The 18,764-nt window shown below is 37.1% G+C and overlaps 2 protein-coding genes across 3 annotated transcripts; both read left to right on the forward strand.

The window, feature by feature from the left end:
• The first annotated feature begins 1,274 nt into the window (after positions 1-1,274).
• Positions 1,275-3,732, forward strand: LOC107598796 (transcription cofactor HES-6-like). 2 transcript variants are annotated; one of them, XM_016290230.1, is made up of 5 exons: positions 1,275-1,446; positions 2,108-2,263; positions 2,349-2,444; positions 2,581-2,659; positions 2,944-3,732. In XM_016290230.1, the coding sequence occupies exons 2-5, from the start codon at positions 2,198-2,200 to the stop codon at positions 3,327-3,329; spliced, it is 627 nt and encodes a 208-aa protein (XP_016145716.1). In that variant the 5' UTR covers positions 1,275-1,446; positions 2,108-2,197; the 3' UTR covers positions 3,330-3,732. The 2 variants fall into 2 exon arrangements, with proteins under 2 accessions (XP_016145716.1, XP_016145715.1); XM_016290229.1 differs by lacking the exon at positions 1,275-1,446 and having other exon boundaries at positions 1,791-2,263.
• A 9,725-nt stretch (positions 3,733-13,457) lies between these two features.
• LOC107598795 (transcription cofactor HES-6-like) lies at positions 13,458-14,637 on the forward strand. Its single transcript, XM_016290228.1, has 4 exons — positions 13,458-13,667; positions 13,777-13,863; positions 14,002-14,077; positions 14,167-14,637. Exons 1-4 carry the CDS (start codon positions 13,602-13,604, stop codon positions 14,592-14,594), a joined length of 657 nt encoding a protein of 218 aa, XP_016145714.1. The 5' UTR covers positions 13,458-13,601; the 3' UTR covers positions 14,595-14,637.
• Positions 14,638-18,764: the final 4,127 nt, after the last annotated feature.

The raw sequence follows: 18,764 nt of genomic DNA on the forward strand, positions 1-18,764 counted from the left end.
CCTCAAAAGAGGGCTTACAATGACTTACAAAGATACATAACAGCTACAAGTGTATGCACTACTTGCTTTATACAAGCACTATATAGGATAAATCACTATACAGGATTTACAGGAGTTCGCACACTGGTCTCAGGTCGTAAAAACGCCAAAGCGCAGTGCCCTTAACGCACACTAAATCCACACTATCTCGAATACCGCTCCGGAGCAGTATTAGAGGCTTGGTGTGTCCCATCATACATCATGTTCTGGAAATAAATCGTGAGACTTTTTGCCAAGATTGCGCAAGAGGTCACGGAAACCTTTCCAATGTAAGTTAAATATTAATAATAATAAGATATTACATATAATTTGGTAGTAAAAGCAAAGTGCTACTCGTTTTATTGCTGCAAAGATTAGTATATTTATTTTGTACAACATTTTCAACTGCTTTTTATCACTTAATTAGAAGCACCAGAAATTAAATTGTGTCATCTGTTACTGAACAGACATTTAGAAGTTGATTTTAAAATGCAAAGTATTGAAAATAAAACAAAACTCTGTTAACGCTTGCATTTTTACAACACTATAAGTGTATCCCATCAGGTAATGAAAAGTTGTACACACACTTGTGGTCTTCATGCTCACTTGAACGCTTGGGCCAAATACAGGAAATACGTCATATAAGTAGTCAAGTGGTCAAGTGCAAAGACTGCAAGTGTGGGCATTTGGACAAGGCAAATGTCCCTTTAAGGGTATTCTATAGTCTGATATTAACCACTGAATTTGTGGAAGCGAATTTGTAAAGTGAAATAAAATGGACTGAAAATTGCCTGTCAAATATTATACATCGTATTTTTAAACAGATTGACTATTTCGGAAGTGAACTCTGGAAGGTGATTATGAATTTTTAATTATGAAAATGAGTGTGAAATGTTTTGAATTGAAATATTCACAGCTTAAATAAACAACTGTTGAATTTCAGACCCAAAAAATGCAAGTGCCGAAAATTCAAGACATTAAAATGCAAGCACTCTTAATACAATGCATTATTTTTTTCAGTTAGTGCAATTCAACATGCTTTTTTGTTTCAAAGACATTTGTCATTATTTTTCTTCCATAGTGAACGTAAATGTGTTTAGCATTCTAAAATAGCAATGGCAAATGTGCTGTTGGATTAACCTGCCTCAATGTACACTTGCACTTTTCGCACTTTCACAGAGAGAAAACAGAGTGCACCTGCCTACAGCACTGCACTGGGTACTTCCCAATTCGCTTCCCCCTCCTCCCCACACCGGGTCACTCTCATTAGCCCTGGATCAATGAGCGGTTTTGTCCGGTGGAGTTTCCCACGTCTGTATGCTCTGCTGGCAGTCGCGTGGCTCTAGTCAAACAGATCAGAGATTAATTCACAGACATCTGCCCATGGCCGAGAGCACTCTGACATCTGCTCACATTCACTGCTGGAGGGTGAAGTGATGCAACTTATGGCCTTGTTAGCCTACCTATTTCTCTTTTCTAAAAGCTTCTTAAGACTTTTCTTAGACTGTTCATTTCAAACATTTATTAATGCATGTATTAAGGTTGTCTTGTGTGTTATATTTTGTAATTTTATGCAACTTGTTTAGTAGGTTTTTTTTGTTTGTTTGATTTGTTATTTTTTATTTATTTGTTTTGCAAATCAAAATTTCATTATCATTTGTTTCAGAGTTCTGGCTCTGTATACCTTTGGGATTGGATTTGGTTTCACTTAGGTCTGTTAAGGACAGGGCGTGAATACGCATTTGGTCTCAGGTGGTTGACTGTAACAGAACACTAATGAGATCCTGGGAATGCCGAGCCAAATTGGAAAACCATCCTGGGTTTTCACATGACACGTGAAACACGTGAAAACGTGTAGTTTCTTTGTGCGGAATGCCTCTAGGCTGGACATCTGTTGTTTGCTTTGAGTAGGCCTATGTGTGTGTGTGTGTGTGTGTGTGTGTGTGTGTGTGTGTGTGTGTTTGGGGGCTCATGCATTGAATAGAGCTGGTGACTTTTCATTTGTGACTGATAAGAGTGAGCGTGTGGGAAAATATCTCAGGCAAAGAGCTTGTGCATTGAGATGCTAATGTCCCTCCTATAAATATAGCGTTTGCACAGCGCGGAGGGCCTTAGAAACTCCTAACACTCAAACAGGAGTGAGTGAAACGCATTCTGTACTGCTCAGAAGACACTGGAGATGACTGCTACTAACCTCCAGCAGAATGCAGGCCAAAGGCACATTAGCGCCAAAGAGGAGAGAAAGGTACTGTATAATATTCCTACAAAATGATCTTGGGCATGTTATGGAAATGCATAGACTTTTGTTTTCTGACTTTTGGTCTTTTCAGCTGCGGAAACCCCTCATTGAGAGAAAGAGAAGGGAAAGAATAAATCACTGTCTAGATCAGCTGAGAGAGACAGTAGTTGGAGCTTTTAGGTTTGATGTAAGTTAAAATGCCGTTTGAAGGTTATAATTACATTCTTGCATTTACAACATATAGTCTTTAAACCAAGTAATCTTATACTAGTACCACCAGACTCATCATGATTTTCTTTTTCTTTTTTTTTATCATAAAACAGCAGTCTAAGTTAGAAAAGGCTGATATTCTTGATATGACGGTGAAACATTTGCAGAATATCCAGAGCAGTAGAGTTTCTGGTAAGTAAATTAAATTTTTCAAAGTGGGCAATGGTCATAGTTATTTAGCAGTGTTTTATTCTCCATGTTTTGTTTTATTAAATTGTAATTAAGTGAAATTTCACAATTCAAATCAGAATTTTGGCCATTTCTGGAAAGGATGCCATAAGTAATGTCTCGACTTTTCATCAATATAGATCACCAAAACAGAGCAACATCAATTACACTGATTCACTTATTTCATTGTTGATGTTTAATTATTAAGAATTTTAACCAATTCCTGTGATCTTTTTTTCTCCGCTCAGAACCCATTCTGAACGCAGAGGCCCAACAGAGGTACAGTACTGGGTATATCCAGTGCATGCAGGAAGTTCACAACCTTCTACTTTCCTGTGACTGGATAGACAAAACCTTGGGGTCTCGTCTGCTCAACCACTTACTCAAATCTCTACCTCGATCAACTAAGGAATGCCCTCAGCTACCCAAGAACTCCCAGACAAGTATTTCTTCTAACCATTGCGACTGCATTGGTTTCCGTGCTGAGTTGGAGAGTCCAAAAACCTGCCCTCCTTCTCCTGTCATGTATGAGATGTCCGCCCAGTCTCAGAATCAGTGTTCTACTCCCATGAGAATGCCACATGATGTGGAGAGCCCACACCTCTCAGGTCTAAAGATGTGGAGGCCCTGGTGAAATATCTTTGATTTGGCAGGGTACAGCTATGGTGTCTGCATATGTATGTTTATGTAGTACATATGAATTAACTGAACAACTGTATGTACCACTTTGTATGAATGTCACCCAAGAATGTGTGAATGTAAATGAATCTATGTATGCCGCCAGTCTGAGTGTGGATAGTATGCTTTCACACACAATGCAGAGCTTTATACACCCAGTTTGTACTGTGGTAGACCCTCCTCTAATATGTATCTTATAGATATGTTTCACTGCACGTGTGTGTGAGGTGGATCTAGACCAGAATAGCTCCCATTTCAGACCCTCTCTACTTCCTCTCTGAAGTAAAAGCTACTGTAGCCTGCATTGTAGAAGGCTCCTAATAACAATTTATTTATTTAATTAACTCTTTTTAGATGAAACACATTCTTTAGCTACTAATACTGTGTAGCATTTGATTCCCTATCACTTCTTTATACAGTTTTTAACAGTTATTAATAAAGAAATGGTTCACAACATGTACAAAGTAATTTATTTTTCTTTAGTATTTACCTATTCAGATGCAAATATATAAATCTGTACAAAAAGCAAACATGTACTATGAGGACATTTTTTGGCAGACTGATACAGTATATAAATCAATATCATACCGATTAAAGATTGCTGCAGGTTTGATTTTATACAAGTTGGAATTGGACAGTCCAAGAACCTGCCCTTCTTCTTATGTATGTGTTGAGTGTTGTCCAGTTTCATAATCAGTGCTCTACTGATATCTTTCTGATTAAAATAGCTTTGATAATTCATGACTGTCCAATCACCAACACAGCACTTGTCAAATCAATGTAATAACAGCATCATATAACAACTCCCTTCTCAATGACTATGTGTCCTGGTTATATATACAGTATACTGTGTGTGTGTGTGTGTGTGTGTGTACAGGGGCGTAATTTCCCCACTTTTCAAAATTCGTCTGTTATGATTTTTTAATCCGCACGTGGATCTAGACCAGAATAGCTCCCATTTCAGACCCTCTCTACTTCCTCTCTGAAGTAAAAGCTACTGTAGCCTGCATTGTAGAAGGCTCCTAATAACAATTTATTTATTTAATTAACTCTTTTTAGATGAAACACATTCTTTAGCTACTAATACTGTGTAGCATTTGATTCCCTATCACTTCTTTATACAGTTTTTAACAGTTATTAATAAAGAAATGGTTCACAACATGTACAAAGTAATTTATTTTTCTTTAGTATTTACCTATTCAGATGCAAATATATAAATCTGTACAAAAAGCAAACATGTACTATGAGGACATTTTTTGGCAGACTGATACAGTATATAAATCAATATCATACCGATAAAAGATTGCTGCAGGTTTGATTTTATACAAGTTGGAATTGGACAGTCCAAGAACCTGCCCTTCTTCTCATGTATGTGTTGAGTGTTGTCCAGTTTCATAATCAGTGCTCTACTGATATCTTTCTGATTAAAATAGCTTTGATAATTCATGACTGTCCAATCACCAACACAGCACTTGTCAAATCAATGTAATAACAGCATCATATAACAACTCCCTTCTCAATGACTATGTGTCCTGGTTATATATACAGTATACTGTGTGTGTGTGTGTGTGTGTACAGGGGCGTAATTTCCCCACTTTTCAAAATTCGTCTGTTATGATTTTTTAATCCGCACGCCGTCATCGCCATGGAGGAGCAGGACACAGACGCACGCGTCCGCGTCTAGGAACGTAGTCGCGTGCACACTCTAAAAATAGCTCACTGAAAGTTCTAATGAGCGTGTATCGCGATTGCGGCACAGTCAGCCATAAAACGCCAGAAGACGCAACAGATGACTTTAATGTCATCATGGATGAAAAGAAAGAAAGGAGATGTGAGTTGGTTGATTCAGTAAATTAGCTCAGGTCAGGATAATACGGTGACCGAGAAGTGCAGAACAAATCACAATTCTGAAAACAAAAGAACAAATTACAAACGCAAATGCAAGTCTAAACAACAAAATAACAATTCAGAAAACACAACAACAATTCAGAAAACATTATAAGTCAGAAAACACAATGACAAATTCGAAAACAAAATAACAAGTCAGAAAACACAATGACAAATTCGAAAACAAAATTAGTCAGAAAACACAACGACAAATCTGAAAACAAATTAACAAGTCAGAAAACACAACGACAATTCAGACAAACCCGAAAAGGTAGGTATAGTTTGAGACAGTGCCATTGGTTTGGGATTACTCACCGCTGACTGGACGAGACATCTGTCAATCAACGTATACAGGGAAGAACCAGCCGAAGAACATCATCAGAGTCATGGTAGAAAGTTCGGAGTTGGCATTAAAGTAGCTCAGTTTAAATGTATTGTATGAATTGCCCTTACTATGGAATAAAAATACAGGGTGTATATTTACATTTACTGTAATGGCAACGCGCCTAGTGACTTACCGCCTCCTACTGGCGCTTTTAGTATTTAAAATAATCTTTTTTTATAAAATAATAACTTTTTTATCATCATTGCATTTTACTCTATTGAAATTTTTTTTTACTTAAAACATTATTAATATTGTATTTAAAATAATTTAAAAAAATGCTGGAATGGACCATTTAGGGGGCAAATATTGTCCTTTAATGGAAAAGGTGCAGTCTAAAAGGAAGAGAGGGGGTACGCAGAAGCAGGGGCGTAGCCAGAACTTATTTTCAGGGGTGGCCAGGTAAGACCCAGTGATTTTATTGGGGTGGCCACAAAAACAAAACAAAAATAAATAAAAAAAAACACATCTGACTGTGACCATGTTTTACATGTTCTGTTTTACAGACAGAAATTCTACAGAATGTATAGATTACAAATGTACACAGTGAATTTAGTTATTTCCAAAGTATACAAAAAAAACTATATATATGAGATAGTATAAGGGGCTTTCCCTACTATTAATACTTAGACAATTTACATTGCACATGTCTGCGGTGCAGTGTGGCTCTGATACGGTCACCGAAGCTGATTACGGCCACTCAATGCTTGTGTTGATGTTTTTATACAGTCTATGGTTTATTCCAGTCGCGCCACACACGTTTCTGAAGCGGCTCTCTTTGCTGCTTCTGTAAAGATACATACATAAGCCTTCTTTGAATAAATATAGCCAAAATCCGTCAAAATCCCACCAAAATCCGTTGCCATGACTTATCGCGAGAGGCAAAAGGTTACGTTTTAGCCACATAACATCGGTTAATGGAAACGCCGTCATTTCGCAATACTTTTTTATCGACATTCAGAAAATATCGACAAAGTTTTGTGCAAATCTGTAATGGCAACGCGCCTAGTGACTTACCGCCTCCTACTGGCGCTTTTAGTATTTAAAATAATCTTTTTTTATAAAATAATAACTTTTTTTTATCATCATTGCATTTTACTCTATTGAAATTTTTTTTTACTTAAAACATTATTAATATTGTATTTAAAATAATTTAAAAAAATGCTGGAATGGACCATTTAGGGGGCAAATATTGTCCTTTAATGGAAAAGGTGCAGTCTAAAAGGAAGAGAGGGGGTACGCAGAAGCAGGGGCGTAGCCAGAACTTATTTTCAGGGGTGGCCAGGTAAGACCCAGTGATTTTATTGGGGTGGCCACAAAAACAAAACAAAAATAAATAAAAAAAAACACATCTGACTGTGACCATGTTTTACATGTTCTGTTTTACAGACAAAAATTCTACAGAATTTATAGATTACAAATGTACACAGTGAATTTAAAGTTAGCCATTTATTTCCAAAGCATACAAAAAAGCAATATATATGCTAATAATATATGCTAATAATATTGCAGAATAAAATGACAAAAAGCTTAAAATCAGTAAACAAAAATCTTCTTGGACTCTAATTAGTCAAGTAACATTACAAAAAAGAAAAATGTTGAAAAATTATAGAAACATTAGGAAAGATATCTCAAACAACATGAAGTATGTAAAATAAGAAACTGTAGCCATTTTCTGTGTCCAAATGCTAAATTAATAATTGCTCATGAATTCATACTATCCCATGTCTTAAGAACAATCTAAATGTTCGTACTAAACCTCTGAACTCTGACAGGTGAACATGCACTTTATACACAGTTCACTCAAGGGACAGAGCATTTTACTTGTCTCTAAATTATAGTAGCTGAATCCTACGGTTCTTGTGATTTCTGGCAAAGATATCCACAAACTCATCAAGATTTATTGATTTTGCTCTTCTACATTCTATGCATAGAATCCCCAGATCACTCAACCTGTCTTCTGCCATGCTACATCTGAGATGAGTTTTGATAAGCTTTAGGCAGGAGAAGCTGTGCTCACATGCAGCAGTACTGACTTGAACTGCAATTTTACACAGCCTAAAGAATTCCTGGAAAACATCCTTAAAAGGCTCAACAAAAACAGCAAGGTCTAATATACTGGATGGTTTCTGTATCTCCTGTTTTAACTTTCGATCCAAAATTCTCTTTATTTGGTATAGCTCATGTACAAGGTCTTCAAGATCAGACCCATACATCTTAGCAAATGGAAACAGAACATCCTTTTCACAGAATGTTTCACTAGAAGGATTCAGAGCTTGGATACCCCTCACTATGTCACAATTTTGTTCTGAAAATCTAGTCCTCAGCTCATTTAGCATCATGTCCAAAACCTGGTAAAATATCCCTGCTCTGAAAAACTCTTTGCTGTTCAGAGCTGCTTGACTTCCTACTGTTGACATGACACAGGTTGCTTCTAGCTTAGAGTTTAGCTTCCTCTTTCGTTTGGGAATGGTGTCTATACAGATATTACACTGCTCAGCAATACTCAAAACTGTTGTCCAGACATCATCAAATACCTTCTCATTTCTATAATTTTCAAATGTGCAAATGAGTGCCTCCACTAGGTCTACTGCTTTTGCTAAATCAAGACATGAAGACTGGAGCATGTCAGAAAGGAATTTTGCATCTCCAAGAAGTTTTTTAAATGTTGCTAGAAATGCAATAAACTCCAGGTCAATTTGGAACAGAAGGCCTTGTGCATCTACTGACCGTTCCCCAGTTTGTTCCCCAGCTATTTCTTCTAGGACTCGTACCACTGCTGGCAACCTGTCCATTAAATTGCGACAGGCCAAATACCTGCATGACCACCGTGTGTCACTCAACGGTTGAAGTTCTCTGGGAACACCTGGATACATTTCACCTTGAATTTGCAGCCACTTTTGGTGCACCACTGATCCACACATGAATACATATAGTTTTTGTAACAAGTCAAGTCAAGTCAAGTCTGCTTTATTGTCAATTCCTCCACATGTACAGCACATACACACAGAGAATTGAAATTCCGTTACTCTCAGACCCTTGGTGCATACAGATAACATAAATACAGATAGGTACAGATTAAATACAAAATACAAAATACAACTATACAAATAAGGTAAAATGTAAAAATATATCTATATATATAAAGCACAAGGCATATGGCAGATAGAGTGCAAACCAGTAAAAGTAAAACAGTGCAGATATAGTGATTGTAGTGCAAAAAACAATGATTTGTAGTGCAAAAGAGCTTATTTCGACTGATTTCGACTGATAACAAGGAAAAGAAGCAGTTAGCTTCTGGGATAGCTTTTACTGTGTCAACCAGCACAAGGTTGAGGCAGTGAGCATTACAGTGCACATAAAAGGCTTGCTTTGCCAATTGCTTTATACGTGTCTGTACACCACAATGCTTGCCACTTATGACTGCAGCCCCATCATAAGACTGACCTACAAGATTACTCTTGCATTCCAGACCATATCTTTCCAGAGTATCAATAATCTTTTGTGTCAGTGCTTCAGCATCTAAGCGTTCAGCATGCTCAAACTGTAAAAAACTTTCATTTATTGCACCATTGTAGTAGTACCTTACTACAAATGAAATCTGCTCTTTTTTGCTAAGGTCTTTAGTTTCATCTGCTAGTATACTGAAAACCACTTTTCTTTACCTCTTTTATTATTGAGGTGCGCACCATCTCTGCTAAGCAAGACAGGATCTCATTCTGGATATCAGCACTTGTATATTTTGCATTGCCAGCTGCATTCATTTTCTTCATAATGTTAGGATTATGTTTTGCAATCAGCTCCAATATACCTAAAAAGTTCCCTTTCCTGTCTGATTCCATTGTTTCATTGTGCCCTCTTTGGCCAGTATTTTGTTTTGCAGTGTAAAGCAAGACCTCAGCTAATGTTTTTATATAAACCCTATTCTATTTGTATATTTAGATGCAAGTAGGTTATTAGAATTTTTTTTTTTTTTTATGTTTGCAGGTACAACTTATATAACCTAATCAGACATACCTGGTGGGCAATGACTGACTACATGACTGTTTTGCTCATCTCTGATTCTGGTCTGATCTGAGTCGTCTCTATCGATACATGCTCCATCTCTGACTGTACCTCTGCTTCCTCATTGTCTCCCTTAGAGGCAGACATTTCCACTGCTTCTTTCCTTTCTGCATCATTAATTTCCCCTGCCTCATTTTCATGTTCAGTTTTGCTGTTACTATTCCTTTTTGTAAAAAAGGAATGTATTTTCCTATCTTCCTCTGCTGTCCTTTTCATATTCTGTACAGTTCAGACAAACATACCTACAGTATTAAGAAACACTTGTCTTATTACATATACTTACACAAAACAGCGACAGACCCATAATGTAAGATTATGTGTAATGTTTTTTTTTTTTACTTTGTATTTAAAAAATTATATTTTTCAGGTTTTCAGTTTGAAGTAAAGTTTAAAGTTGGAAGACTTTAAAGGCCATACAGTAGGCTATATCAGAAAGAGAGATTCACAAATGGATGGATGGACATAAGGACAGACAGACAGACAGATAGACAGATAGATGTAGGCCGAGCGCGCGCAGCAGAGAGGTGCGGTGATTTTTAACCACTCCAGCACGAGTATAATTAATTTTCCAAATTAATTTCAGGCTTGTCTAGTACAAACATGTTTTGTTTCATAACTACAATTTACACAATTTTAGGGGTAAATAAAGAAAAATATATTGTACAGTTTAAACCATGTCTGTTACAACTAACCCGTGTTAAGTGTGTGCCCCGCGCACTCCTTGCTGTCTTATTGTTAAAGAACAAAGGGGGAAAAAACACTCAAATCTTGACTGAATATCTGATGAAACCATTTTTATCCTTCCTCAAAAATGTTGCATTGCAAAAAGCAACAATGACTATGCTGCATGATAATTTAATGCTACAATTTAATGCTGCATGATAGGCCTAACCATGGTATTCAATAAATCGTTTAATGCACACCTAATTTAAGAAATGGAAACGTTTTTTTTTATTAGGTAATTTAATTATTTAGTTTTAGCTATCAGACAGTTTCTTTCCAAATTAAGCTAACCAATCATTTAACATATACAATAAAACACGTTAGCCTATTGCCATTTATTTTTAATTTATAGGCTACATTCTGGACAGAACTTTGTGATTTTTCCAAATAGCTTATTGAAATATTTTTTTCAGTGATGCTTCAATTAGCAGCATATTATGTCATGGAGTTAACACGAAGCGGCGTTTCTCTTATCAGTGTGCGAAGAGTAACGTTAAGTGAGGAAATGGTCAAATCGGAGCAAAACTAGAGCAGAGTTTTCACTGAATGCAGAGCGGAAGGAAATTGTTGCAGCTCCACTCCATTAACATACTCTGACTGAAAAAATGTTACCGCTTATAGCCTCCTGACCTCCACACAGAGGTTTGTTTTGTCTAGGCGGTTCTCAATTGTTCAATCTGGATAGCGCAAAATGTTTGCGCCACAGAACGGCGAAAAATGTAATCTGTCTGTCAGTGTTAAATTAGGTGTGCTCGAAAACGTACGGAGCCGTCTGCTCTCGCGGTGCAAGATGTCATACAGTGATCGGTCTGCGCAGCGCCTGTTAGGTTTGCACAGGGGTGGCCAGAGGGGTGGCCAAGCTTTCATCAGGGGTGGCACTGGCCACCAATGGCCACCACGTAGCTACGCCCTTGCACAGAAGGATGGTATATACGCTGGTATAAAAACGCTGGGTTGAGACCGCTGGGTAAGGACGTTGGGTTGTTTTAAAGGGGTCATATGATGTTGCTAAAAAGAACATTATTTTGTGTATTTGGTGTAATGAAATGTGTTTATGTGGTTTAAGGTTCAAAAAACACATTATTTCCCACATACTGTACATTATTGTTTCTCCTCTATGCCCCGCCTTTCTGAAACGCGTCAATTTTTACAAAGCTTATCGGTCTGAAAAGCGAGGTGTGCTCTGATTGGCCAGCTATAAATTATAATAAATTATGACCATTTAAATTTTTTGGTGAACTAACCCTTTAAAGAGCAGCCCTCCACATACATGAAAATTTGTGAGGTATGTGAATGTCATGTCTGTTTTAATGTTTCAGTAAAGAAGTAGCTTTCTGAAAGCAATATATTTATTTAAACAATATTACATGCCCTCACACTAGTGCTGCCATTACAGAGACATTAAAGGGATCATATGATGCAATTTCAATTTTTCCTTTCTCTTTGGAGTATTACAAGCTCTTGGTGCATAAAGAAGATCTGTAAAGTTGCAAAGACTAAAGTCTCAAATCCAAAGAGATATTCTTTATAAAAGTTGAGTCAACCACGCCCTCCTAAAACGGCTCATTCTAACATGTCTATGTCACTATGTGGAAATGCAAATACACAAAATAATGATCTTTAAAATAGCATCATATGACCCCTTTAAACAACCACACAAAGTGGCTGAAACTATAAAACAGACTATTTACCTATCCTTTCTGATGTGGATGCACCTCTATCTGAAAATGGATAGGTTTTAATTAAATGTTTTCTTTTTTCTAATTTTTCTTTTTTCAATTTCTTTTTTCTCTTTTTAGGCCACTGATGAGGAACAGGTGGTGACTGAGATGAATGCTGGTCAAAGAGGAGAATGTCCTTTCCCCCAAACTGATGCAACACTGGTTTTAAAGGAGGAGGCTGCCCTGGATAATGTAAAAGATGTCACATGCCTTTGCTGTGCTGATGGGGCTTCTTCATGACTACATCAATTATGCTAAAGAGATCATGAAAATTGGCAGCGATGCCTGATCTGTATTCATGGTCTATGAAAGAAACTGTGTGTATAATTTGTAAAAAACAAAATGTTAAATGCTTGTTCTGTGTTGTTGTTTAATAAAAATGTAGTTTACGATCTTGTCATTCATACACATGCTCACATTCTTTCACACATGTTTCTGATAAATGTTATAATATCAGTGTTAATGTTGTGGACATAATAACCCAACTTGTTGGGTTAAAACAACCCAGCGCTGGGTGCGTCCCTTTTTGACGCAGCGTTGGGTTGCCAAAATAACACAAAACATTAAGAGAGACACACACACACACACACACACACACACACACAGACGAATAATGTAACAATCCCAAAAATCTTATGGGTACTAAACGGACTTTGTTTTCTTTATGCAAAATGTTATTTCGTTTATCATCACCATCAACATTATTATTATTATTATTATTATTATTATAGACTGACATGTGCCAGGACATATTTTCGTAACAGTAAAGAGTTGAATGTTGCCTATTCTGTAGTCAATAGAGAGGCCCATCGGGCGCCAGTTGAACAGTTGGACACCTGTCGCTCACCCACCCCCTCCCTCTCCGTGGTCTGTTCTATTCAACCCTGACTGCAGCGTGCAGCTGCCAACTGACGGCATTACCTTACACGACCCCTCGACCTCAATTTCGAACAGATTTCTCACGATCATACAAACCGTTTTTTTTATCTTAAGTCTTGTGCATAAATACGCGAATTTATTATTATTATTATTATTATTAGTTGAACTGTATTTGAAGGAAGCGCAGCCATCAAGCAGCTAAAAACAACAGTAAGCCATCATACATGCACACACACACACACAACGAGAGGAATGAAAGTGGGCTGGAAGTATACCTACATATAAACAAAAATAATTAAATTTGCTTGTTTGTGCTCTCTGAGACAGAGACAAAAGCGCGCGCGGTGATTGGCTGGAGCGAGCGCAGACTACTGCACGCGAATGTTTCATTCATATGCAAATAAGATACTATAAAACCCTCACTCTAGCCTCTCATCGATGAGCTGTCAGTCCTGTTTGGTTTGTTCAGATACACAATAAAGGAGATCAAATGCTGTATATTTAGTCTGCTTTATTTTAGGGACCGAACGGTTCTGGACGGCGTATCACTGACCAAGCCACCAAGCCCGGAATGTCCCCCGCAGCAAGACTCGGTGTGGAGGAGGAAGCATTTTGTGCCGCTAAAGGTGACAGAAAGGTTAGACGTTGTCATTTTACATTGTCTATAAAGGCCAAAAAGGAAGTCTGTGGTATGCTTAAGCACATATCGCAACCATGTATTTATTGCATGTTTTTGTCTTCAATAGACTCGAAAACCTATAGTGGAGAAAAAGCGACGAGCGCGCATTAATGAAAGCCTGCAGGATTTCAGGACACTACTCACAGATAACATTGTAAGCTTATTTCCTCTTTACTGCCTCTACCACCGACTCTTAGTCAGACAGATAGATAGACCGACCTCACTTTCTTAATATTAACACATATTTATTGTCTAATTGTTCTTATTATTGTATTTATCTAATCCGTTGCAGACAAAAATGGAGAATGCAGAGGTGCTTGAACTAACAGTAAAACGAGTTGAGAGCATCCTACAGAACCGTCCTAAGGGTAAGATGACCCCAACCTCAGTTGTACTGCATTTAGGCAACTGGTTGCCGTGAAAATTATTTGAAGCTCTTGTGTGTCTGGACTTCCAGAGGCTGAAGCTGTGAATCGAGAGGCCAGTGAGAGATTCGCAGCAGGTTATATCCAGTGCATGCATGAGGTACACAACTTTGTGTCCACATGCCCGGGGATCGATGCAACAGTGGCTGCAGAGCTGCTCAACCACCTGCTGGAGTGCATGCCATTTAATGAGGATCACCTTCAGGAGATGATCATGGAGCTCATATCAGAGCCTTCCTCCTCCAGTGGATCATGGCCAGCTGGAGAGGTGTTAAATCCAGGAGGCCGCAATGTGTCCGACCTATTCTCAGCACTGTCCCCATCCCCGTCCAGTCCTTCTAGTGAGGATCTCTGCTCTGACCTAGAGGAGACAGAGACTGAAGGAAGTCTTGCATCAGCTGAGGACAGCCTGAACTCCTCCATCATCACACACTCTAAGTTTATGTGGCGGCCATGGTAGAAATCTCTTGAATGTCCAAACATCTTTATTCATAATTCACTTAATCCTGTATTGGAGCATGCTGGAATTCTTTTTTCATCTGATTTTTTTTTAGAAAATGGCTGGAACTTTAGGATTTTATAAGCACATGCTATAGTGGATATGACATCATCTTACAGAAAAGCATGGAATACATCGTGACTGACATAACTCCAGATATTTTTTCTTCAGAAACATGATGCCTTGAAGCATAAAAGCGTATGTAGAAATTAATTTCAGATTGAAATGCCTCTAGCATAAATCATTACAGTTCAGTTTTTGAGAAATTGCTTTGTTTTAGTCAGGAGAAAGATTTGTTTTGTGTCTTTTGTAGATCTAGTTAAATATATAGAAAGTCACACTGAGATAATGTCACATAGATTAAATCCATGGCCCTGTGTAGTCATTAAAAATGGTTTTTTATTGTTTATATACTTTAGGGCATGATTCCTCACATCCAATCCTGGAGGGCCGCTGCCCTGCAGAGTTTAGGTCAAACCCTGATGAAGCTCACCTACCTGTGTTTTCCTAGTGGTCCTGAAGACCTTGATTAGCTTGCTCAGAGGTGTTTGATCAGGGTTGGAGCTTAATTTGTCCTCTTGACCTTAAATGTCACTAAATCTCATCTCAGTACATTTATTGAATAATCATGCTCTTATGAATCTTGACTTTTTGTCTTTTTCTCTTTTTTTAATCTGTAAATTTATTTAATTTGGACATTAAAAGTTTCATGTCTATATGTTAATGTAATAAGTGTGGACACAGTAATTCACATAGATTTGAAAATCTAAAATTAGTTTGGGGTACAATGCCCCCCTCAGAATTCCCTGTTCCCAGGGTAGGTGAGTTTGAAGAGTCAGATTGTGTGTTGAAGATTATGGATTGTGTGAAGAAACAGAATGTGTATATATACACACTAATACTGAGAAGTTTTAGCCTGCTATTTTTATTTGCTGAATTTATTCTAATTTATTCTACTTTAATTTAAAACACAAATAAAGCTTATTCACCATTTGCAATCATCAGATGCAATAGAGGTTTGAATAGATAAATAATAAATTGAGTAGGGTCAGGGGTCAGCTAACTGTGTGTTTGTTGAGAGAACAGATGGTGAAACAGATCCCGTGTGACCAAGCTGTTTTACCAGCTGGTTTATTTTAGATAGATAGATAGATAGATAGATAGATAGATAGATAGATAGATAGATAGATAGATAGATAGATAGATAGATAGATAGAAATGGAAAAAAAGAAAAGATGTCTCTTTGCCATTTTTAGGCCCCACAGTGCTATTAACAACCATTAATGTAATTATGAAAATTGTGATGCATATACATGTCTTAAACAAAGTATCAGCATGCTTTAAATACCTTAATCTTACTTTTATGAAAATTATAAAGTGGTGTTGCATCATGCATTAACAATAACGCCATACCATAACCATTCTCAAATAGAAACTGTGTATGGGTCACTGACAAATAAAGCTTCTAAACAACTTCTAAATGAATGCAATGCATATTTTTGAGTTTGGAACAATGTGTTTAAACAAGTTTAATTTGTTAATTAATGTTTCAAAGTATTTAAATTATTATTATTTTAAATATCAGGTGATACAACCAAATATTTGTAAATACATTTATATTCCTAATTTTATTTCTAAGTGGTTGCGCCACCATGACATTTGAAAACATACCAATTGCCGAACAGAAGTTTTTCAATTATTTCAACAGCTTTATTAACTACTGGTATGTATGAAATTTGTTTATAGGAAAGATTTTAAACATGCAATCATGCAACTGTATTTTAGTTAGAATTTATCATCGCTAAAACTCAATTTGAAATAGTTTTCTTAGTTTGTTCATTTGTGAGGGTGGTTGCGCCACCTGACGTTTTGGAGTATTGAGGTACCAAAACATGAAATAATATTTATAATTTTAATGTACTCAGAATGTATTCAACCTAAAGTTTTATCGAATAAAGTGATGCTTGTCATTAAAGTATCAAATTATTTTAAGGAAATAATGCACTTAGACACCAAAATATGCATGTCATGTAATTGACCCCATATTATTAAATAATGAAATAATTGTCAGTTCTTTAATTTAATGAACTATGTATGCCAACATTTCCCCTTAATCTTGCATGCTTTAAACATGTTAATGATTTTTATTTTAAAAAATAATATGTGAATGTTCAAAATATAAGCCAGTTCAAAATGCACAGAAGGCATGGGTGCATCCATCAATCTGAGAGGTATGGAAGACAAGGTGGAAGACCTCCATACGAGGTGGAGGAAGAAGAGGACGAGGAAGAGCAAGACTAAGAACAGTAATTTCAGATGAAATCAGAGCTACTGCAGAGTTGCTGCCTTATGATAAACTTCTTTAAATTACTTTTTTTCCACATCAATCTACACTCCATACACTATACTGACAAAGCAAAAACAGAATTGTCACAACTTCGTAAATTTATTAAAAATAAAAACTGAAACAAGTACATTGCATAAGTATTCATACCTAACTAAATATTTAGCTGAAGCACCTTAACAGCCTCAAGTCTTTTTTTGTTTTATGCAACAAGCTTTGCTCATCAGCATTTTGTAATTATCTGCCATTCTTCACCTCACCTGTTCACCTCTCAAGCTCTGTCAGGTTGGATGGGGGCAGATGCACATTTTCAGGTTTCTCCAGAAATATTTGATTGGGTTCAATCCCAGGCTCTGGCTGGGCCACTCAAGGACATTCACATTCACACAATGATCCTAAGCACACAGCAAGAGTGGCTTATAGACATATAAACCACTCTTGCTGTGTGATTAGGGTCATTGTCCTGTTGGAAGGTGAACCTTCTACCCAGTCTGAGGTTCTGAATGCTCTGGACTGGGTTTTCATTAAGGCTATCTCTATATTTTGCTGTACTGAGCGTTTCTTCTACAACGAGTCCCTCAGTCCCTGCTGCTGAAAAACAGCCCCACAGCATGAGGCTGGTATCAGTACACTTTACTTTTGGGATGGCACTCTGCAGGTGATGAGCGGAGCTGGTTTCCTTCAAACATGATGCCATGTGTCTTAACTGAAGAGATGATTGAGTTTGGCCACACCGCCATAAAGACTTGATTGGTGGAGTGTTGCAGCGATGTTTGTCCTTCTGTAGATTTCTCCTATCTCCGCATATGATCGTGGACCTCAACTCGAGTGACCATCAGGTTCTTGGTCACCATGCTAACCAAAATCCTTCTCCATCAACTGCTCAGTTTGGCCAGAAGGCCAGCTCTAAGAAGAGTCCTGGTTGTTTCAAACTTCTTCCATTAAGGGTAACAGAGACTACATGCTTCTGTGACCCTTCAATGAAGCAGAATTTTTTTCTGAACTCTTCCAAACCTGTTTCTGAGCTCTACAGGCAGTTATTTTGACCTCAGGGCTTGGTTTTTGCTCTGATATGCATTATCAGCTGTTAGACCTTTTATTAAGACGTGTGTGCCTTTCCAAATCATACCCATTCAATTGAATTTGCCACAGGTTAACTTCACTTGAAGTGTAGTAATATCTACAAGCAATATGAATGCTCCTGAGCTAAATTTTAACTGTCCCAGATAGGACAGCAATGGAATCATTTTAGTTTTTTATTTTTAATAAATTTGCAAAGATGTTTTTTTGCTTGACAATTGTGGTGTATGGAGTGTAGATTGTTGTGGGAAAAAACTAATTTAAAGCAGTTTAACATAAGGCAGCAACAAAACAAAATGTGAAAAAAATGAAGGGGTATGAATATATTCGCAAGGCACTGTATATACTGTGTGTGTGTTTTTTTTTGTTGTATATTCTCTAAGATATATATATATATTCCAAACTTAGGTGTGATTTATTTTGTTTATGTGTGTGTGTTTTATTGCAAAATATTTACAATACATCAAAAAATGGAGAACAAACTTTTATTGTATAGTGTCTAATGAATGATCTGTAGTGTGTATATTATTGACTAATGTGTGTATGATTTGAAAGCATTGTTTGATTTTGAGTACAGGTGAAATGGTTTTGAAGCGATTGCTTGATTTTGCCAGAAGAGTCAGGGGTTCTGTGAATTTAGTTTGAAGGTTTGGATTTGTGTTTAAGGTTCTGAGAAAATGAGTGATGGTTTCAAGAAATGTATTTTA

Source organism: Sinocyclocheilus grahami, unplaced genomic scaffold (assembly GCF_001515645.1).
Source record: "Sinocyclocheilus grahami isolate Dianchi unplaced genomic scaffold, SAMN03320097.WGS_v1.1 scaffold256.1, whole genome shotgun sequence".
Lineage (NCBI taxonomy): Eukaryota > Metazoa > Chordata > Actinopteri > Cypriniformes > Cyprinidae > Sinocyclocheilus > Sinocyclocheilus grahami.